General features: G+C 36.7%; 1 protein-coding gene across 3 annotated transcripts in view; it reads right to left on the bottom strand.

The window, feature by feature from the left end:
- HHIP (hedgehog interacting protein) overlaps positions 1 to 23,461 on the bottom strand; it is a 93,146-nt gene that overhangs the window by 35,956 nt on the left and 33,729 nt on the right. For all 3 annotated transcript variants that reach the window (XM_032412915.1, XM_032412916.1, XM_032412917.1), the window contains exons 5-6: positions 642 to 793; positions 89 to 262 (exon numbers count right to left, since the gene is read on the bottom strand). In XM_032412915.1, coding sequence (XP_032268806.1) covers positions 89 to 262; positions 642 to 793 — 326 coding nt within the window. The remainder of the gene's footprint in view (positions 1 to 88; positions 263 to 641; positions 794 to 23,461) is intronic.

Below are 23,461 nucleotides of genomic sequence, written 5' to 3'. Positions count from 1 at the left end.
TGGCTGTCACTTAAAACATTTTAACATCAAGGGGAGCTTTTTTTTCCCTTTCTTTCTTTCTTTCTTTCTTTTTTTTTTTTTTTTTTACCTTAAACCATCCATTTCTTCCATATCATCCAGTGTGATCATCCCATCACCAAGAATGACGTATAAAAAGCCCTCGGGACCAAAGAGTAGTTGCCCTCCTAGATGCTTTCGGTGGAGTTCTGCGACTTCAAGAAATACTCTGGCTGTTCTCAAATCAACTTGATGGGGATTTTTTCTACATCGTGGGGAGGAAGCAATATCATAATTGTTAAAGATGTAAGATGAACCCACCAGAAAGTAAACTGTACACAAATAGGGGAGAGACACTTAGTGTGTAAATAAGGAAACATATGCTTAAAATGGATCTAATAAAAATTCCCGATAGATGACATTATTTTCTATGTTTCAGAAGAGGCATATAAGCTGAAAGAGAATTGAGGAAAAGTGCCAAAGCTACCATTTCTCTCAGTTCTCCTTAAGGACACATATGTGGTTTTCAGCAAGATGGAGATTGTGCTTTAATTACTGTCACCTTAACTTCTAAAATAACTAGGAAGAGATAATGAGAAAATAAGACTGAAAAATATTTATGCCGCAGGGCATTTTAGTGATACCTGGATACTGTGTATTCCACAACTCGAAGAATGTGGTCATGAGGCCCGATAGCCCACCGTTCTTGGTTGGTGGTATAAGACACATAGAGCTTTCCATTTTTCTTGTAATTGGGATGGAATGCAAGGCTTAGCAGACCTCTTTCATCTCCTCCCTGCAGTCAAATGAAAAACACAAAGAATTGTGAAGTTAATTATGTTCTTTATTGTGTTTCAACTGGAACCCCAAAAGAGTCTCTCTCTTTCTTCTGGATAATCTTTGCCCAAACTCTTTTCTTTTCTTCCTTGCCTACTGCACAAAAAAGGATTATAAAACATTTCACTTTGCAGAACTCTTTAAGGGTTAGAACAAGACAATTGTCTTGTGTGGTTATCTATGCACAAGACCCTTACACCACTTTTGTCAAGTGATTTGTGTATGCAATCTCGGGAAGCTAGGAAGACAAGTTTAAGTGCTACGAAGCATTCTTTGCCGGGTTACTAGGTTGCTTGTAGTTCATAGAAGACAAATAAAAAGGTTCATAATCAGCAGTCACTTCTAATCCAAGTCTCCCAAACCTAAAACACAGTGTGGGCTGCCAACTCCCACTGTCTTGGCAATATGTTTAGAAAACAGTTAAATTGCTTGTGTAATATGTAAACCTTTGTTTTACCCTGGAGGCATCTACATCAGTTGTCACAACGATGGTGGTCTGTTCATCATAACTAGGTAATAAGCAGCCTTGGCCTATCTACGTAAGAATGAGGTATTTTTACATGTATCTTTCACAGCATAGAGCTTTTCTTTATAGACGGATGGAGAAATGGGAGGAGAGCTAAAAACCAGGGCTGGCATGGGGGTGGGAGAAATACTAGAGAGGAAAGGGAATACTAGGAAATAAAAGAAAGATCCTAAACAACTTTCTTTGTTATTATATGAATGTCAAGAATTGTATATGTTAGGCATGCCAAATGCTGTAACAATTAAAACATCATCATGTTCTTAAATAGAAAGGCATTTTATCTTTATTTTCTGCTAATTCAGCTTGATGAAACTCAATATGGTCTGAACATTTGTTTTATCCCACAAGTAGTCTAGGGATTTCTATAATGAAATTAAAGTATCTGAAATTATCTAGATCAGAGTTTTAAAGTTCAAAGTCTAGTAAGCTAGTGAGCGCTTTCTCTGTAGTCTGAGGAGTTATCCAAACTGGTGAAAAATGTGACATGGAAACTGTATGAAGCAACTCCTGCGAGTACATCACCTTTACCCACGTGATTGCATCACACACCACGTCTCCTGTGGCGAATAGCTGGAAGTGACCCCTTAGGAGTCTTACAGGAGGGAAACGATCTCCAACACTGCGACTTCTTCACAAGGTCATGCTCAGTAATGGAAGCACCCTCATGCTCTTCTCCCACAGAAGAGCTTGTGTTACTACCAAAGCAAAGAGCTGTGTGTGGTTTGGATTCTACACGGATTGAAGAGTTTAACGTTTTAGGCATAAAAGCTCACTTAAAGTCAACTTTGCTTGATTTAGCTCTTGGACTAGAGAAAAACTGCTTCAGATATATGCCATCCAAAGTGGAGACATCCAAACTTTAAGAGCGTGTAAATACTAAAGTGGATGCAAATATCCCAGCACTACCAAAACATTATTCAAGTGTCAAAAAAGTCAACCTCTTCACCTGCATGTCACAATATGCTTAGTATGAATTTCAGTGAAAACAATCTCATTGAAGGGTATGGATCTAGGATCTAATGACTATGATTAATGAAAATGAGCCTCTATTTTTCAGCTTATCTTATAATGATTTTAATATTGATTGGATGTTGCTGTTTTTTAGTGTTTTCATTAAACAAATACCTCTTCTTAGGAGACATTGAAAGTTGGGATGCATAACTAAGGACTGATTGTAGAAAAGCACATTTAAACCGCTTTGACAGATGGATAAAAAAAGCCGAAGGGTGGGATTTAGTTTGTGATTAATTCCTCTTCCGAGTGTATTTCACTTTAAAGCTGTGAGTGCAGGGTAAGCACTTTATGCCCACTTCACAAATATTTGTGTTCCACTATAAGAAGCTTTTGCTGAAAGTAGTTCTTTTGTAGTTTTTAATCAAATCATCTGAAATACAATTTGAGTCGGAGAGCAGCATGGCTTAAAACTGTGCTAACTGCTTTTCAGGAATTAGGAATGTAGAATTCATGCACCGTAGAAAGATGGGGAAAGAGATTTAAACAAATCCATAAGTGACAGAAGACAATTGTTCACTTTAGAGATTCACCTATCGCATGAATGAATTTGGGGGCATCACTGCATTTGTTGAAGTGCCAAATATGGAAACAGAATGAGACATCTGAACGACAAGAAAATAAATCTAAAATGCAGTTTTAAAAACTCCGTAATTCTGAATTTTTCAGGTTGTAGGATTTCCATTTGTTTAATTATTACATATGATTTTGTATTTTTAAAGTCAACTTCTTGGTGCAAAGTAGTGATTTGGTTGGCTTAGAAACATGACTCATGACTCTTAAGTTATTTCAGAGAAATACTTTCATAACTATATTGATGAAAAATTTCATGTATTATGTAAATATGCTAGAGTGTCTCTCAAAATTAGCTTTGTAAACTCTGTAGTGAACCATGACTCCTAAATGTTCAGAGATTGTGAAGGGGGGCTCTACCACCACTGTCAGGAGATTAGAGCATCTGTGTAGGCTCACATTTAGCTTGAATTGGCCTTCAGAGTTACATGTCTATTTAAAGTATGTGACTGACAAGTCATGATTTACCTCTCAAATGCAAACCTATGTTTGAGGTATGGTCCATTTTTCAAGATCTATATGGAGAAATAGGTTGGTTTGGCATTAAAGGTTTAAATTTTGGAGCGGGGTCTGCTAGAGGCTACTACGCCGGAAACACCATCAGACATTTGAGGCCTCCAGGGTTCTCTGGTTGCTCCAACTACAGTCTTCACCAGGAAACTGCCCAGCCTGAGACCCTGACATTGGTGCCAGGAGGCGGGGCAGGCGAGCAGATCAGTTCTCACGGCTCAGGGGAAAGTCCTTGTGCTAATGTTACTGGCTCTTCTTCTTCCTCCCCATCCTTTCACCTCAATTATGTGTAGCTTTTATGGAATGAAAATCACGCACTCCTTCCAGAAATGTCAAATTATCAAATTGTTTCTAGTGAGCATCTGGGCAGAATGAACCTCTAGTGATTAGTTCAGTCAAGCTGGCTGAAAAGGGAGAAAGACAATAGAATGGCGAATGGAAGAGTCATGGTCCAGGGAGCCAGTCCTTTCAAAAAGACACTGGCTTCTAACATTATACTTTTGGAAACATTAACCAATGTCCAAAATGCTTATCCTGACTCATGTGAAAAGCAGCGATTTATCAAAACATTCCCATTATACTCTGTACTTCATTATTTTTTTTAAACACTTATTTTTTTTATTATGTTAGTCACCATACATTACATCATTAGTTTTTGACATAGTGTTCCATGATTGTTACTTCATTATTATTGATATATTGATATAATTGTATAATTATAATTGATTATATATTGATGTAATTGTACTTATTAATACTGAATGCTTGATGTGCACATTGTGCTTCTGGGAATGTACATCAGTGCTAGAAATGGGCAAGTAATTTACAAATAATGCTTTGGGTTCTCTCAGTTTGGGGGTAATGCTTTTTTTTTTTAAGTTCATTGACTGAAACCTCACCTAAGCATCATAGGCTACCTACCATAGGACCCTTCCTTCCCCTTTGCTCAGCTTTCTCAAACTGCATCAACTTCTGGGCAGCGCCACACCAAGCACAACTGATTTTTCAAAATCAGGCAGTTGAATGATTTGAAAATAATGTCCCTGTATACTTTAAATTGACCCATGTTTCAGAGTAAATCATAAAACCCTCCTAGAGACTTTAAATAAGTAATTAACTGCCATTCTAGTTATCATTCAGCTTTCAGGAGCAATTTCACAGGGTCAACAGAAAAGAGATAAATACCCCAAACAGAGAGTATTGATGACTTTAATGTGAGTACAAGATCAGATCTAGTCCTATAGTTTTGGGACAAACTCTTCCCTAATGAACATATCAAAGTTCTAACCAATTGACCAAGAATATTCCTCTTCTTTGAAGAAAATGGAAGTATCTATGAGAAAAAAGAGAAGTAGGGACACCTGGGTGGCTCAGTCGGTTGAGCATCTGCCTTCAGCCCGGGTCATGATCCCGGGGTCCTGGGATCGAGTCCCACATTGGGCTCCTTGCTCAGAGGGAAACCTGCTTCTCCCTCTGCCTGTTGTGTTCTCTCTCTCTCTCTCTGACAAATAAATAAATTTAAAAATCTTAAAAAAAAAAGAAAAAGAGAGGTAATGATAAAATGATTATATAATATATAATATATAAAATAAATATATATATAATGATTTTTTTAAGAGAAATTGTGGGCATGGTCTTTCATTATGATTTTTAAGGAAATCATTCCCTTCATACTTTCAATGTGGTTAAAGTCAATTTTTTCTGATTTCTATCTTTAAAATTTGCCTTACTCTTTTTCAGGGAATGCTGACTTATATATTTTAGGAAACAAGACTGGGCAGCACTGAACTAGAAGCACCATTTCTCATTTCTGCATAGTTTTTCTTAGTGACCCTTTGGCAAGTGACTAGCTTCGAATTTGGTACTCTACAGCATGGCCTTATGGTATCGAGAAAGCAATGAAATGTAAATTAAACTAAATAATGCAGTGCTAAGTTCAATATATACCTTGTTATATATAGTCTTTGTATAAAAAGTTTGTATTTGACATTCATTCAACAAATATTTATCAAATACCTACTATGTGTTAGGCATTGTACTTGGCACCAGGGATAAGACAAGACAATAAGAACCAGTCTCTGTCCTTCAGAAGCTAATAGTATACATACAAAGTCAGATAACAAAGTAAGTTTTTAGTTGTTCCATTCTCACCATACTTCGTGATGCTGATTTTTGGGTGCGGGGGGAGGAGGAGAGTTAAACATTGCTACACTATTAGAAATGTGCATGGCCCAAAAAACAAGTATTAAAGGGAGTAAATACATATTCTGGGTAACTTTGGACACACAGGCTAATTAGTATATTAGCACCCAAGGTTTCTCCACTCTAAAACTTGGTAAGGAAAAGAAAAAGCTTGGTTTTGTGAAATCTAAATTACGTGAAGAATATTAGGTAGAGTTTCTACAAACAATAAGACCATCTTCCAATTTATTTTATGCATATGACACAGGTGTGAATGAAAACCTCTAGTAGAATTGGTGTTCTCTTAATAATTAAGGAGTTTCTGAGAATTAACATAAGAACAGAGTGGTGGTATTTTTAAAATTCTCTATAAAATAGATACTTTTATTAAGAGGCAGGTCTTCCTTATTAACTGTTACTCACATACCTACATTTTCTGTTCCTACACACCAGGAAAGGAACAGGAGAACTTGGAAACCAACGTGGGCTCCTCCTCCTCATGCGAAAACTTTTGCTTCTCTTAGACTGCAAACTTTTGCCATTCCAAAATGAGAAATAGGTTTGTTTGAGAATTGTTAGTTCAAATACAATACCAGATGTATTCATTTTCCATTGCTGCTGTAAAAAAATTACCACTTAGTGGCTTGAAACAACACAAATCTATTATCTTAAAATCTGTAGGTTAGCATCCAACATGGGTCTCCCTGGGCTAAAATAAATGTGCTGGTAGGGCTGTGTTTCTTTCTGGAGGCTCTAGGGGATAATCTATTTCCTCTTCCTTTCCAGCTTCTAGAAGCCAGCTGGCATTTCTTGGTTTTGTCCTCTTCCCTCCATCTTCAAAGCCTGAAACAGGGATGAATCCTCCTCCTATGGCACCACTCAGGCTTCCTCTGCTCCCTCTTCCACTTTTAAGAATTTGTGATGCCACTGAGCCCACCCAGATAAGCCAGAATAATCTCCCTATGTGCAATCTAGCAATTAAATTCCATTGCAATTTTAATTCCCTTTGCCATGTAAAGTAACATATTCCACGGATTAGGATGAAGACATCTTTTGGAGAGGGGCATTATTCTGCCTACTACATGGATGTTTTAATCTGTTTTTTAAAAGGATCCAAAGTACTTATGACCTGACCCATCTTGGCCATGCCCTACTGGGAGCATCCTGAAAGAGACAAGTTAAGTTCATCTATAAATTCACAGAGATACTTAATGGAAGCTTTGTCACAGCAAGCACCCTCTCTTAGCTGTCAGTAATGAAAGAACAGCCACCACCCTCTAAAATGAAGTAAGAACACCTTTCAGAATTGAGGAGGAGAAGGAGAAGGAGAAGACCATCAGGTAGCATGTGGACACATATGAACTCAATCACAAGCAAAACTGCTGTGTTTATCACAGGATGCAAAGAACATTAAAATTAAATGTAGACAAACCATTTCTACAAACTAGGGGATTTCAAGCTCAATAAAACTGTATGATTTTGTTTTGTTCATAAGTTTTGAAACATGCTGTAGAGTCTTAATTTCTTCGTAACTCCTGGAAAAGATGAGAAACGATGCTTTTCAGTAGTTCCAGAAGTGTAACTTGGACTCAGAAGGAGTCAGTTCCCTGAGGATCCTGAGTTAGCTTATAGGAGGGGCTGCATGATTTGGTTCTATGGTATAATGAAAAATATATTTGGTCTTGGTTCTGGGTTCCTGGCCCAGAGCTCCTAAAACCGTTGGAATTTCCTGAGTGACACGGGTGTTTTTGTTATTCACAATAAACCCCTGTCAACCTTACCTGAGTCTATGCTAATGAAGTGACTCTTGGTGAGCCCCTGGATAGCTTCAGTATGAGGGTTGGTAGCCAGAGGAACCAAAAATGTGATTAGCAGATTGGAACTTTCAGTCCCCACCCCCGACAACCTCCAGGGAGGGAAGAGAGACTGAAAGTTGAGTTCAATCACCAGCACACATGATTTAACCAATCACATCTAATGATTTAATCAGTCATACATAATAAAGCCTCCATAAAAGCCCTAAGCAACAGGGTTTAGATAGCCTCCGGGTTGGTTAACAGAATGAGGTGCTGGGAGGGTGGCATGAAGCGCTATACCTTGCCCGATGCATCAATTCCATTGGGCTGTTCCTGAGTTGTAGACTTTATAAGAAACCAGTAATAGTAAGTAAAGCAATTTCCTGAGTTCCGTGAGTTAGTAAGCCTGAGGGGAGGCTTATGGGAACCCCTGAATTTGTAGTCAGCTGGGCAGAAATGTGGACAGCCTAGGCACCCTATTTGCAACTGGTCCCAGAATCGAAGGCAGTCTTGTGGGACTGAGCCCTTAATCGGTGGTGTCTGGGCTAACTCTGGATAGTTAGCATCAGAACTGAAATTGTTGCACACCCAGTTGGATGAATAATTGGTTGGTGTGGGGAAAAAAGCTCTCATTTGGTGTCAGAAAACACTCCAGAGAAAATCTGAGAGGTTCATTAGCCCATCCTCCTTGCCGGAGAGAAGGAGATCATAATCAACTCTGTTGAAGAAGTTGAAGTTAAAGAGTACTTGGGAAAAATTTGGTAGTCTTCCTGTCATATAAATCTTACTTGGAGATTAACATTTTTATAAAATATCTTGTGTCATTTTATTATTCATTCTTTGGCTTTTTTTACCTTTATTCTCTGAGAATGAAACCAGCCACAATATACTCAGGACCTATTATAATAGCAATAGTTTTCTTCTTTTCTTTAAAATGTCTCCTATTGGGGAGCCTGGGTGGCTCAGTCCTTAAGCGTCTGCCTTCGGCTCAGGTCATGATCCCAGGGTCCTGGGATCGAGCCCTGCAGGAAGCCTGCTTCTCCCTCTCCCACTCCCCCTGCTTGTGTTCCCTCTCTCGCTGCGTCTCTCTCTGTCAAATAAATAAATAAAATCTTAAAAAAAAAAATAAAATGTCCCCTATTTTTCCAGATTTGGCTTTTCTTTTAGATATGTTTTTAACTTACTCCAATTATTGTCTTGGTTTCCTGATAACTGAATGCTCTTCAAGGTACTGTCTTATCTCTTCAAGGCCTCAGTCTGGCTTCATTGTATTCACCCACTGTTCTAGTTCTCCAAGAAGTAAATACAATTTTCAAATGCTTGCAGGACCCAAGCTCACCTCTGTCACACTCCTCTGACAAAGAAATCTGACCTGCTTCAAGTGAGGTTGGAGAGCTGCTGGAGGCCACCCAGCAATTCAGTTTTTAGGCAGTTTCTCATGAAGTATACGATTTCTGTTATGTAGCGATTGGTCCACGTCAAATCTGTGTTTAGGACTCTACATTTTATCTTCTGAAGTGAATGCGAAAACAGACTTAAAAAATACAAACGGGAGCTATTCTGGATAGAAACTGCTAGACCACTAGCTTTTCTCAACATTCTCTTCCCCACTCTTTTCAAACATAAACTAAATAAATCAGTCATGCTGCGTTTAAATTACGACCTATATAGAAGAAAGATACTAGAAGTGGTTCTTTTCTAGAAATCCAGCTTCCCAGTTGCTTCTTATGCCAAATACTAATGTTCTTTTGATATCTCACACCTATGGGGGGGAAAACGTATAAACATACTCAATTATGTACTTAAAAAGTATTATGGCCAGAATATTTTATGTGTGTATTATATGATTTATTTTATATAAACTTTATATTTATCGGGTGGAATGAAATTTCATCTTTCTATTTTCCCCTAAGCTTTTTACCCATTTGAACTGTGATATTCAACACAGTATGGCATATTAGATAGTGGATTGACTTGGACCTTTTATCTTGTCCAGGCAGAGCTGCCACAGAACCTGTAACAGATGCTGCCCAAGGAATCCAGTATGATACCAGGGAATGGCTTGAACACTAGGGACTATTTGTCTCAATATGTGTCAAAGGATAATAATATCTGTGGTATTCCAAAGTTCAGTTTTCCAAAACATCTTCTCTAAAAGAAAAAAAAAGCCTCAATAGAATTAAACTGTGTGAGACATCTATTTGAAATAACAAAATAATAAAACTACAAAAATATCAATTCTCAAAAGCAAAATCCTGGCCCTACATACTTTTTTGAAGAAGGAAAATTTATAGAGATGTTGGAAGCATTTAGAGAAAGCAAAGCTTTGATGCTGCGTGTTTAGGCTACATGAAAATAAATTAACAAGAGTTTGACAGAAACTACAAGAATATTCATGGGAATTAAAAATGAATAAAAATGATAAGCAAAAAAGTTTTGTAGCTACACTAAACTTTGCTATTACAACCTAGCGGTTTAATACTTATTGGACCTTAGATTTGAAAAAGTACACATTTCTAGACTGAACTGTAAATGGATAAAATATTGGGCAGCTACCTTGTTAGACACAGCAAAATGTCAGATATGTAAAATAGGAACTAGACCAATTCTCCACTAGACTGCAAGCTTCTTGAAGGCAGGGATCTCTGGTCTTTTGGTGTCTTAGGGAAGACCTTATCCACATTGGAAGCCTTGTTATAAAAGGTAACATAATGAATTCTTCCTATGTGCCAGAGACCATGCTAAGTAATTTACAAGCATTATCTTGCTTAAATTTTATAACAACTCTAGAGTTTAATACTATCCTGTCATTGTCTTTATGTTCTGGATAAGGACACAGAGGCATAGAGGATTTGAGTAACTTGCCCAAAATGCACAACCAGAAGTGGCAAAACAGAGATTGTCTGTGATTGGAGGACAAATAATATAAACAATTATGTGACATTGTCTGTGATTGGAGGACAAATAATGTAAACAATTATGTGACACTGCCCCACCAACTAGTTCCTAAATGAAGAAATGAACAAACAATGGATAGATTGTATTTCCTCATCAGTATCCATTGTTGATAGCTTGAGACATTACTGAAACAGTCTTACTTAAATTTCCAAAACTTTATGAGGGAATAAAATGAAGGTTATAACTCAAGTTATTTTAACACAAAGGTTAAATTAGTTTTAGGGCGATATACTGATACACTATCTGGAGAAAAAAAAATCCTGAATTGTGTATATTTCCATGGTGTAAGTACTCTCACTGTGGCCAATTTCAAACCGGCAAGTTGATGTCACTGACTGGTATCTGAAGAGACAACACAATTAGCTCTTGCAAGCCCATGACCACCACTGTAGAATACTTCTATTCTCCTTCAAACCTCTTTTATTCTTTCCCTCCCTTATTATTGTGCTCCTTCCTTTCTTCTTCTGCTTTAAAATTTTGGTTTACCTGTCCCTTTCAATGTGAAACACCCAAATATTTTTGTGAGTTGAGCAGGGGTTTAAAATCATTAAATAAATCATTATTTAAACATGAGGGAGGAGGTATTTCTTACAGGATTTGTATTTACTTAATTTATTATTATTATTATTTTTTTTTCTTACTGGATTTTTAAGTGAAACATACATAAAAACTAATATGCCACCCAAGAATAGAGCAGAACACTCAAGAATCCTTTTGAGGGGTTTACTTGGTTATTTAATGGGGCAAGTGAAAACTTCTCAGTATCTTTCCTCCCTCTCATAAGCTTGTTTAGATAATCAAAGAATGTAAAATCCCTTTGTAAATTGCAACATGCTATTTGAATAAAAGATAACTCTTATAATGGATAGAGAGGTAAGAGCCATCCTCAAATTCAACTGACCTGTCAAATAGTAAGATTTTGGAAGGGAATGTTATTCTGAAATACAGAATGTGTAGTCCTACATTTTAATCAGATGAGGAATACATTTAAATGATGTACAGGAAGTATTATCTCGCTGCCTATCATTCAAAGATCTTTTAGACTTCACAAAATTACAGGCATGGAAAGGCATATTTATACTTATATTTAGCACGAGGCTCACCACATAGCTTTGATAAAGATCATTCCACATCTCTTCAGAAGATTTAGATGGTATCTATTACCAATGGCTTACTAATAAATGATTTGAAAGACTGGAGGTAATGAGATTTTATCTTTGAATCAAAACATACATTCTTCACCACTGCAGGAATATTATTTTTTTCTTAGTTAAACAAATACCTATATTGTTCATATACTCTAAGGTTAAACATAAAATAATTTTTTTAGAAATCAACCCCAACGTTTGAGTGTTCTCTAATGATACTGATGCAGATCACAATGATCTTTCCCCCCCTACCAAAAACAAACTCTATCGGAAAACACACTTCCAAGATTTATGATAAAAACATATGCATTCTTGATATTGACAAACAGCTGTGACAATGACCTCAGAGCAACATTGCATAGTACAACACATTTATATGAATAAAAGATACTGAATTTAGATTCAAATTTGGATATCCAATTATAAACTAAGGAAGAATTTAAGATTATTCAAAAAGTGTATGAGACAATGCACATCCATTCAAAAATATACATATACCCAAAGAATAAAGAAAATATTTATGTTTGGGGAGTTCCATTTTTTCCATCTTATACTCTCTCAAGGATTTCCTTCATAGGATCATTCTTAAAGTATATTGTTTTTAAAAAATTGTTAAATTGATGAATGTTGGGCAAAACTTGTTAGTAATTTCTACAAAGCCCCTCAATTAATTTTACTTAATGAGTAGGAAAAAGAAGATATCCTTCTATTGTCTTGCAGCTTGGAAATATGTCTCTTAGAATGACTTGGTCTATAATAAAGAAAAATATTTTTTCATAGTTTATTAATAAAGGTCTTAAGAAAGTTAACGGTTCTTATGTTTATAAGAATTATTTTTACTCTTATGGAATAAGTAAATTTTTATGGAATTATTAGGAATATTAAATCTTTAATTGGAAAACAAATGAAATAAAATGGACTAATATAATTTCATTTACCATCTTTAAAGCTAACACCTTTGAGGCACAAAGTCTGACCATTTTGTTTTAAACATTAAACCTAGGGGCGCCTGTGTGGCTCAGTCATTAAGCATCTGCCTTCTGCTCAGGTCGTGATCCCAGGGTCCGGGGATTGAGCCCCGGGTCAGGCTCCCTGCTCTGTGGGAAGTCTGCTTCTCTCTCTCCCACTCCCCCTGCTGTGTTCCCTCTCTTGCTGTGTCTCTCTCTGTCAAATAAATAAATAAAATTAAAAAATAATAAATAATAAATAAACATTAAACCTAGAACTATAAAGCATGTTCCCTTGATAGTTTCATCTGGTCTATACCTCTGTGGCTTGAGAAGTCTTTTTTGTCCTCAGAAAATGGAAGATTCAGGGTCCTTTTAATGAAAGAAAATCACAATATTAAAAATAAATGCTTAACTACAGCAAAGGGTACAAAATTGTTTTTAATGAATTTGACCTCGTCCTTTTATCAAATTTGTTGTTTATGATGTGTGGCTAATATGGTTGTCATGCAGCTAAAAGCATTATCTTCACATCATTATATCGAAATATAACACTAAGATACTTGAGTTTCTTAGCCAAGTTTCATTGCTTTTGCCATTAAATATTTCCTATTGTTACTCTAAGAACTCAAATTGGCTTATATGAGAACAAACATTAAACAATTAAGATTATTGCTTTGAAAAGAAACCTTGAAAAAAACCCCCCAAAATTTGGACCACCAAGGAGCACTAATAAATTTAAGAAAATATGAGGTTTCTTCTATGTGACTTCTCTTAAAAAGTTATGCAATAGATTACTGCAACTTCAAGGTCATATAAAAATTATGGTACTTTAAAAATTATTTTCTGAGTAAGGTTTGTAATTACATGATTTACATGTCATTTAAACTTGCAATTTATCAAAATAGTAAAATCAAATTTTTGAATCTTTGATACTTTCATTAATCACTATCTTGCAAAATGATAAAACGCAGGATTTTGGCAACACTACAAGACTAAAAAATGATCAATTAAAACATTTTTACATTGAAAAACCACTCCTATTCCAAAATACCAATAGCTACAAATCAACATTGAGAAAACAAACTTTTGCTATGTGTCAGATATCCAAATTCAACAACTCTTTTTGGTATTTGACATATCACATATTTATACTAATTCTGAATAAAAACAATTGATACATATTTCTGAAAAATGTATCCTTGATGTTAAATTAGGTAACATTTTAAAACATACATTTTTGCAGTTTTGTGTAATCAGGAAAGTATGATACTATTCCATAGTACCTATTCCAGAATCAGTGTGGGAACCATATATTATATGGTTTTTCAGGTATCTGAAAAATCTGAAGTCCACATTAAAGACAGGAAACTAATTATAAAATCACGAAGGAAGACTAAAGGGAAGGCTTGGATTTCTTAAGTTCAAAAAATGAAAAATGAAAAATCTGAGAACACATACCTTGCCTCAAATACATGAGGATTAATTTTAAAGAGGACAATGTCTGGCTGTTCACCTTTTCCATGGAAGTGTCACAGTAGGACAATTTTCAATGCACAGGAAGCTCTATTCCCTACAATTCTTAATGACACATTTTCTTTAAATATCTAGGGATAATATAATTTGGGGCCAAAAGCCAGAATTTGGGGAAACTTCTGATACTCAAATTGCATGAGACTGTGTTCTTAGTTGACTGAGGGAAGAGCCGAAGAGAAAGACAGACTCCAGTTTTCTAAGGTCTATAATTCAACATATGCAGCCATTTGGACAAAACTGATGACATGCGAATGCTTCCCATTTTAATGCACAGAATCACCATGCAGAGAAGAGTTCCTGGTTCTAAATCAAATGAAGTGTTTATAAAGGTTCCACTTTCCTGACGGGCAGCACCCACTCTCTGTAACACTTGTAATGTCATTACCATTTATCCTCGCTGACGCTGACGGCCCAGCCCTTGCTCTCAGATTCCCAGCACTCTGCTCAGTCATCAGGGGTAAATGGGGTAAGTCACTTGCTTCTGTGGCATGGTTGCACCGAACTCCTATTCATTCGTGTTGAAGAGCATGGGCTCAGGGGTTCAGATTGCCTGGGTTTGGAACTTGGCTCCTTCACTTGTTAGCTTCTTGACTTAGCCCCTCTGTGTCTCAGTTTAATCACCTTCAAAACAGGCACATTTCCTGTCTCCTGGGTTGTCCGGAGGTCATTAAGGGAGAGAGGATAGATTGGGCCCCCCACGCTGTTGGTACTCAGTAAAAGTGAACCACTGTTACTATATGCCATGGCCATGGCTATTGTATTCTAGTTGGCGAAAGAGACTTTCAACAAGTAAGCCCTCAAATAAACACATAATTAAATTTTGAAAAGGACTCTAAAAGAATAGGGTGTCAGGGGAGAGCATATCGGGGGAACCTAATTTAGATGAGGGGGGTCAGGGAAGGCCTCTGAGAAGATGTACATTCAAGCCGAGACTTCAGGGGGGCAGAGGAGGAGACGAGAGAAAAGTCCGAGGAAAGAAAAATAGCATCTCCCAGAGAGAAACTTTATTGAGTATAATTCTTTGGGAAAAGAGAAATGTGAGGGAAGAGCACAAGAGTGGAGAGACTCTCCCATATTTGCTCCTGACGGCGAGAGTGTTAGGTATCTGAGGGCACACATGAATGGAGCGGGACAAATGTGGGTTCTTCACTATGAGAGCTGGGCTTGAGTCCTTGCCTTGTCACTTATAGGCTGTTTGACTCTGGGAAAGTAATAGAACACCCTTGAGCTTCAGGGGTTTTTCTACTGTAAATGAATTATAGCTTCTCCTCCACAAGACTTCTTTTTTAATGACAAATACACAAAATAAAAGTTCACCGTTACTAGAACTCAGCTGGTGCGTATTAGATGCGCACTAATAGCTCCTTTCTTCCTTGCGCTAGATGGCAGAGAGGTGGGCTTGTAGTTCATGTCCTTGACAGAAGGCAACAGGAATACTATCCTTAAATGGAAGGGAGGATTGAGAGTTTGAGATTATTACCAGGGACGAATCATCATTCATTCATTCACTGATTATTCTGCCAGAGCTACAAACCCAAACTAAGATGTCACTCTTGAAAAGTAAAAGGTCAGCTTCAAAAGAAAGGACAGGGCGCTTGGATGGCTCAGTCAGTTAAGCGTCCGACTCTTGGCTTCAGCTCAGGTCAGGATCTCAGGGTCCTGGAATCGAGCCCGTCAGGCTGGGTGCTCAGCGTGGAGTCTGCTTGTCCCTCTCCCTCTGCTCCTCCCACTGCTCTCTCTCTCTCTCATACATAAATAAAATCTTTAAAAACTAAAAAGGATAATTCACTTATTCCTCCTAAGCACTTATAATTTTTTTCATTTCAATAGGGAAAACTATTTTTTTCCATTTCGATGGAAAGCTGCAGTGAGATAAAATGTTTAACTTTTTTTCCCTCATTGGACGGTGTGTGGGACAAGTGACTTTAGGGGTGAGGGCCTCGAAAGGGCACTGATGATAACACTTGGTTTTTCTCATGTGTGGCATTTGCAGTAAAGCTGCTTGTTTTACTGTATATTTGTAATCATTTGAAATCAAATAAGGGAACCAATTTATAAAGGCCTTCTTATATACGAAATCTAAACTTACACAGGCTCATTCAGTTATGTCAATAAAGATACTTATGTTTGTATTAATACATGATGTTTGAATATTTAAAAAGAAAATATAAACATAAACACATTAACAAAAACTATATAGATACTTCAAGAATCATCATACAGTTAAAAAAAGTAAAATTCTAGAAACAGCAGTTCATCAGCCAAATTATGGACACAAATATCGGCAATATTAACAAACTATTTTGTTCTTCTCTTTTTAAAATATTTCCAGACACAAAATATATTGCCTTTTATGCTCCACCTATAAGCCTGGATTGTGGGAATCTGTGACTTGAAATGTGAAATTACTTATCAAAATTAATATGCATGATATAAAACTTTTTAAGGATTTTTTTCTTATAACCAAAGCGTTAGGCCATGTTGATGTGAATATTAGAAGTCCAGGTATCTGGAAGCCCACATTTTTATCACTATAATGATAAGGTCAGTTATTTCTTTTATTGGAAAACTGGCAATCTTTCCATCGTGTGATAAACAGCAGACTGTTTATCTCTAGACAATGTGAGATTGTCTAGAGAACTCTCAAATGTCAGTGAATATTATTTTTTATAACACCACACGTCATTCCAGAACAGTCTAGAAGCAGGAAATGGTCCGAGACAGAACTGCCCTTATCAATGCTGGAGTAACTTTGGCATCTGTCCATTGCACTGGTTAAAGCACAGATAAAGCTAAGTTTCCTTTGAACCAAGTTATTTTCTGATAAAAATCAAAATGGAGTTAAGAAAAGCATGGACAGGTAAAGGACGACTCGTTTTTCGTCTTTGGCTATGGAAGTTTATTGTTTTTATTGTCTGTGTCAGATGATTAGAACAACCTTTCCCCACTTCTGCCACACAGGTTTGTGAAAAATAAATCCAATCATTTCACTTGCCTCCTTAAAACAATAACAAAGCTTTCTGACTCTCACCACCTAAAGAATTAGTCCAAAGTATTTAACAGGGAACACAAGACCCATAACAAGACAGCCCTAATCTTCTTCTCTAGAAAAGGTATGACTTCCACTTGGTATTAGTAGAACAAAGGAGCATATTGCTAACATATACAATAGTTGTGAAAAACCTTTCTCTGATAGCAACAAGTAATAGGCTATAAAATACTGGTCTAAAATTGTTTTTCGAGTTGTAGACTAAGTGAAGCAGTGGTTCAGACAAAAATAAAAGTAATTGTTTCCCATTACAAGTTTTAACAAATTTGTGCTTTACTACCATGTTGTTCTTTGGGATAAATGGGTAGAAGACAACTAATGATAATATAGCTGTCCTAGAATCACTTCCTAGGATTACTGTCACTAGAAAACATAAGGCAAAGAAAGTATTAGGGAGTCACACTAGACAATTTGTTTTTCCTTATAACTACTTGTCTAGAGCTTCAGAGCACAAACACTAATAAAAGTCAGTCATCATTATGATGTCATTCTCATAATTTCCTTAGAAATAAACTAGCAAGTACAAAAAATATTTATAATGTACGACATCATCTATGTGCCTTTCCATTGCTTAAACTTTGGGTTATATTTAGTGAGGTTTCCTGTTCGTTATAAAGAACACCTTCTGGGTGAAATAAAATACATTAATAAGAGCGTTCTGAAGTCAAACTATCTTTTCAAATTGCATATGTGCCGGTGTAGCTGAAACACTACGGCCCAAGACAACTGTATGACCTAATCTGGCATATTAGGACAAGATTTTTTCATTTTTGCAACCTAAACTCTTTGGAATGTGTTTATCTGTCACTGAAATGATTTCAGTATCTAAAACCAGCTCCTAAATGTTATCTGCCTACTGGTATGCCATGGGCCCCAGATGACATTAATAACACACCAAACTGTTTGGAGAAACGAGTGCTCCAATGACATTTTCAGTTAGAGTTTTCGATGCTCCCCCACTTTAAACCCATAAAACGTCTATGCCCTTTACCCACATTCAATTTCCGAGTAATTACATCTTGCACAGAATGGGAGACACAGGAGAGTTGGGAAGTTTTGTGTGTCTGAGAATGAATTCTCAACCCTTCCATTCTTGCATATAACTTCTTGGATGATGCATTTCCCCACTTTCCATTCTACAGGTGTTTCATCAGGCAGAGTTAATGAGTTTCTACCACTTTACATAGTCTCTTTGACATTTAACACCCTCCCTGTGACATGTGCCTTTTGGAGTATAAAATGGACTAGAAAAACAAAAGAACAAAAGAATCTCAGGTTTTTTCAAATACATTAGAAGGGCATAACCCTTCCCCATAAGTTCTAATATTTAGACTCTCAATTTATTTTGGCAGAAAAAGCAAACTTCCCACTCACCCAGGATAGGGGAAGGCTTATCTCACCACAGGTGAAACTTTTCCCTAAGACCTGCATGAACATTTTCACCTGTTGGCTGCTTACAACTTCAAAAAAAGAATCTATCATTAATTCTACAGAAGGGCCCTCTGTCAACCAGCATCCAACTGGGGCTCTTCTAGCAAGCCACACTTAGCTTCCTTGACCATTTATATTGCTCAAGGCCAAATCAAACGTAGCTACCTTTTCTGCTTCAACAAGTTAGTCCAAGGTTGACTCCTACTTAAAAACAGGCTGCCTGGACCAGGAACTTGATGAGTGTAACTTTCTATTAGTTTATTATGTAACCCTCATAGAAGACAGCCCCATTGGCCATCAGTGCTGATTCTGGAAACAAAATCTTTTTCAAATGTTCACAGACTGGATCTTAGATAGTTATTGGATGAATTTTGCACAAGTCCTCAAGTCAGACAGCATGAATTTGAATCCTAGTTCTGCCAGTTACCAGATATATATCTTTCAGAAGATTACTTAACTTTTCTAAAAATGAGTTTTCTTATCTAGAAAATAGGATAATAATGCCCAGATCATAGGACTATTGCAAGGATTAAATGGAAGCATATTTTGCAACATCTCTGAAACGTAGTGGACTTCACAAAGGTGCATCCCCTTCTCTAAACCAAAGGCATGTAGAAGACTGGCTGTATAAAAGATGAATTTGCCAGAGACTATCTTTAGCCCCTTTCTGTTTGGCCAGCGTCATCTGAAGGGTCATCCTTTACACTGAGTAGCTGTCCTCCTTCTCTACCCCAAAGCACTCTACCTTTATGAAAGCAATGTTTATTGCAATGTCACGAGGCAGGACACATGAAGAGGATATTATTAGGATATTGAAGGAGACATAAGTAGAATGACCTGCTATAGTATTCGGTTGTAACCAATGAATGATAAGAGGACTGGCTAAGTATCACAATCACATAGAATGACAAAGCCGCGGTATATTACCGAAGAATAAATCACCCTTGCCCTGAAGACTTGATCGTTTAAGCCAAGCTGTCATGGAGTCTGAGAAATAAAGAATAATGCCTTGAAAGACAATGATTTGGAAAGAAATCCAGGCTAAGCATCTTTCTTTTCAGTGTTTATGCTTTCATACATATTGTGAGAAAGTTTTTGTCCCTGTGACTGTTGAGACCAGAATAAAGTCTATTGGGAGCTGCTTTGCCGAGAACGCTGTGGCCCTATGACAAGCCAGTAAACAGCTCTACAGTCTCACTCCTTTATCCCCTTCTTTCCACTCAGAGTCGTTTACATCTTTAATAACCTTTTAATAGTCTATATGAAGTCTATAACTTACTGGTCTAAGTTGTTATCAGAAATTTTATTTTATTATATTTTAAGAGTTTATTTATTTGTCAGAGAGACAGCACAAGCAGGGGGGGCAGCAGGCAGAGGGAGAAGCAGACTCCCTGCTGAGCAAGGAGCCCGATGTGGGACTCGATCCCAGGACCCCGGGATCATGACCTGAGCTGAAGGCAGACACTTAACCGACTGAGCCACCCAGGCGTCCCCAGAAATTTTATTTTTAAGTACAATTTAATTTGGATATGCAGAGAGCAAATGTCTTCCCAATAATTTAAGAACATTTCCTATTTTTACTTTGTTTTCAATATTTGAGAACATCTTTAATCCCCCATTTTTCCCCCCCAATCTAACTCTAGTAGCATCTTTAATCCCAAGACATCCTACTCTGGAAAAGATACACTTAATGCACTCAGAATCATAGATAACAAAATATTGCATTTTAACCAGTTTTTTTCCTTGAACAACTTTTATGCTGTTTTCTACTGATTTTTTTAAACCTTGCAACATTCCCCCAAAGACTGCTTCTCACTAATTTCCTGGCTCTTAAAAAAATTCCTTTTCTTTAAGTTTGGTGTCATAATAATACTTCTCAGAGCCTCCAGGGAGGATACTGAACTTAATTATATTATGGCTACTGTAATTTGGTGGGTCAGCCACACTTACTTCCTTAACCAATTCATACGCTACTCAAGGCTAAACCAAGAGTAACCTCTCTTTATGCTTCAGCAACAAGCTGTTCCAAGAAAGCCGTTGTTTATAGTATTGAGAAACTGTTCCTCCAAGCCACATCCCAGTGTAATGTTCAGTTGGCAAAAAGAAGGTTGTATGTTGTTCAACACGGAAATCTGCCTCATTCGACCACCCAAGAGGGCAGCAAAAATAAGTCACCTAGTAAAGGTGGTCTTTTATACAAAGGTCAAACAGAACTTTACTGGAAACTTTGGGTGGACTGGAAAGTGCTGGCTGAATATAGTGAACTGCATAATTTAACATGTGCTCAGCTTTTACTGTATAAGTGAAGCTTATTGCAAGACTGATGCATGCTTGTTGATGTTTTTTCTTTAAGAAACAGTGATTTAAAAAAAAAAAAATGAAGCAAGATGGCTTGTGCAAGATATTCCTTCCTAATCCTGACACAAGTCTAGATCAGCCCCCTTCTTATTCTGTTTTTTTTCTTTTTTTTTTAATTGGCAATTGTCTGTAGTGACAGCCACCTGCTTTTCCTGCTTTTCTTGATGACTGAAAGGAGGAGAAGATACTAGGGAAGTAGGAGAGCAAAAGCAGGAGGCTCGGTCATTGTGTTGCTTCTATCAGGCACAAAAGATACTAAGTTAAAGTTAACTGACATTCTCTCAATTTTTAAAACATTTTTGTTTTTAGTCATTTTGTTGCCATCATCAAGGTCATTTTTATGCCTATTTTATGATAAAGAGTTAGTGATCAGGTGTGGTATAGTTAAGGACACTTTGTAACTTTAAAAGTATAAAATTTTAGGGTGACCATTTGTCCTAGTTTGCTTGGATAAGTTCTGGTCTATGTTCTAATGAAATCAGGAGACCCTCTTTTCATTCTCAAAAGTATACCAGTTTGGATGACAAATTAAATTGTCACCCTTACTGTAATACATATTTCACCTGCTAAGCATGGGCAAAGGAGGAAAATTCTAAAAGTACGCTTTTAGACAAAAATATCAGTTTTGTTTAGTAAATGATTCTAAAGGTTGGTATATAGGAAGATGACATCAGTATGGTCCCTGTCTTCTCAGAGTTTAGGTCTACATGGAGAGATAACGGCAGTGTAAGGTGGTTCGTCTTACAATAAAGGACGTAATTCATAAAGAATGTTCTTAGGCTATTTTGTAAAGAGCAGAAGGGTGGAGTTATATATAGATAGTGTTGCACTGTTAATGGTAGAAAGCAGCAGTATACCCAGGGGGTCAAAACAATGCAGTTGGGATTTGAGATATGTATAAAAGCCCCAGGTGTGCCAATGACTGATGTAAATCCAATATAAATAATTTAGAGTAGGAAGTTGCAGAACGCAATCAAAAGCACCTATATTTTCTTGTTACTAGTCCCATACATAGAAGTCTCAGAAACAGTTCTTGGTAATGTTGTCCTAAAAAATGCAAAACTCTAAGAATAAAAACCATAAAAAAATTAGGTTTTTAAATAGGACTAAACTGTGCATTTAGACAAATACATTAACTTTTTAAAGATACCCCTAATTTTGTTAAAATATTGTGCAAATGACATTCTAGTGGTCTTCAAAGACTTAAAGCAACATAATTTCTCAGAGAGGAGTGTACTGAGAATAACTAATTGATCATCTAAATTTGGGGTCAGCCAACTTTTTCTTAATGGGCCAAATAGCAAATATTTAAGGTTCTGTGGGTCATATAGGCTCTCTCTGACCGCTACTCAATTCCACTGTTGTAGCACAAAAGGAGCCACAGATAATATGTAAACAAATGGTATGGCTGTGTTCCAATAAAACTTTATTTATAAAAACAGGCAGCGGGCCAGATTTGGTCTGTAGTTTGCCAACCCCTAATCTAAGTGATTACCACATAGTGTGTCTTAAGTATACTTTACTCTGGCCTACAAGCTATATAATGTCCACATATGTTGAAGTAGTTGGTATAATTTATTATATGCTTTAAATTCAATTTTTTAACTATAATCTTAAATTTATTTTCCAAGAACCAACCATTGTAACCACAGTGATCTTTTGTTAATATTTTAACATTACTAAAACAAAAAGAAATGATGTAATTAGCTCCAGTTTTTTAACAATTGGTCACCTTTTATATTCAGAAATTCATAAATATATCATACTTTTTCTTTATTTCTTCTATAAAAATGAAGAATAAAGAAAAAGTATTTGCTTTGGACATTTATCCTAAGTAAGGATCGAGATTGAAAAATATTTTGTCTCTGTTCAATCTGATCCAAGGTTCTTTATTTTAAAAAGAAATTGAGGAACATCATATTGCATATGAGTAGTCTAAGCAAATTAATAAGATTTCAAAATTCTTGGACAAGAATGTAAAATCCCCCACCCCCTCACCAAAAGGGTCTATCTAAAGACACATTCAGGGGGTGTCTGGGTGGCTCAGTCAGTTAAGCGGCTGCCTTCGGCTCAGATCATGAACTCAGAATCCTGGGATCAAGCCCCATGTGGGGCTCCCTGCTCAATGGGGAGTCTGCTTCTCCCTCTCCTTCTGCCACTCCCCCCGCCCCCGTGCTCTCTCTCTTTCTCTCAAATAAATAAATGAAAATGAAATCTAAAAAAAAAAAAAAGAAAGAAAAGAACAACAAAACAAGAACATAAAATCCTGAGATCTGAACAATGGAGCTTAATTCTGGAAGTTACTACTTTAATGTGGGCTAGATTACAAAACTAGAGATTTATTTCCAGTGCCCAAACCTTCTCAGGCTTCACATTTCTATTTCTTCCTCTTTGAACCTAAAGATTCTTAAGCTTTCTTACCATCAAAATCTGCATTTGAGAAAAGAGCTGAAATCTCACTAAACTAAAAAGACTGGTAAGGTTAAGAGTCAGTTTTCTTGGGGACATTTGCATTCTAAGAGATCAGACTGATAAAAATTTTTCCATTGAACTTTAAAAAATATATTTCATACATCCTTGCTTTTGTAAATACAATTTTAATG

Source organism: Phoca vitulina, unplaced genomic scaffold (assembly GCF_004348235.1).
Source record: "Phoca vitulina isolate PV1807 unplaced genomic scaffold, GSC_HSeal_1.0 scaffold14, whole genome shotgun sequence".
Classification (NCBI taxonomy): Eukaryota; Metazoa; Chordata; class Mammalia; order Carnivora; family Phocidae; genus Phoca; species Phoca vitulina.
Note: the sequence above shows the minus strand (reverse complement) of the source record. Positions and strands in the feature narration are given on the sequence as shown.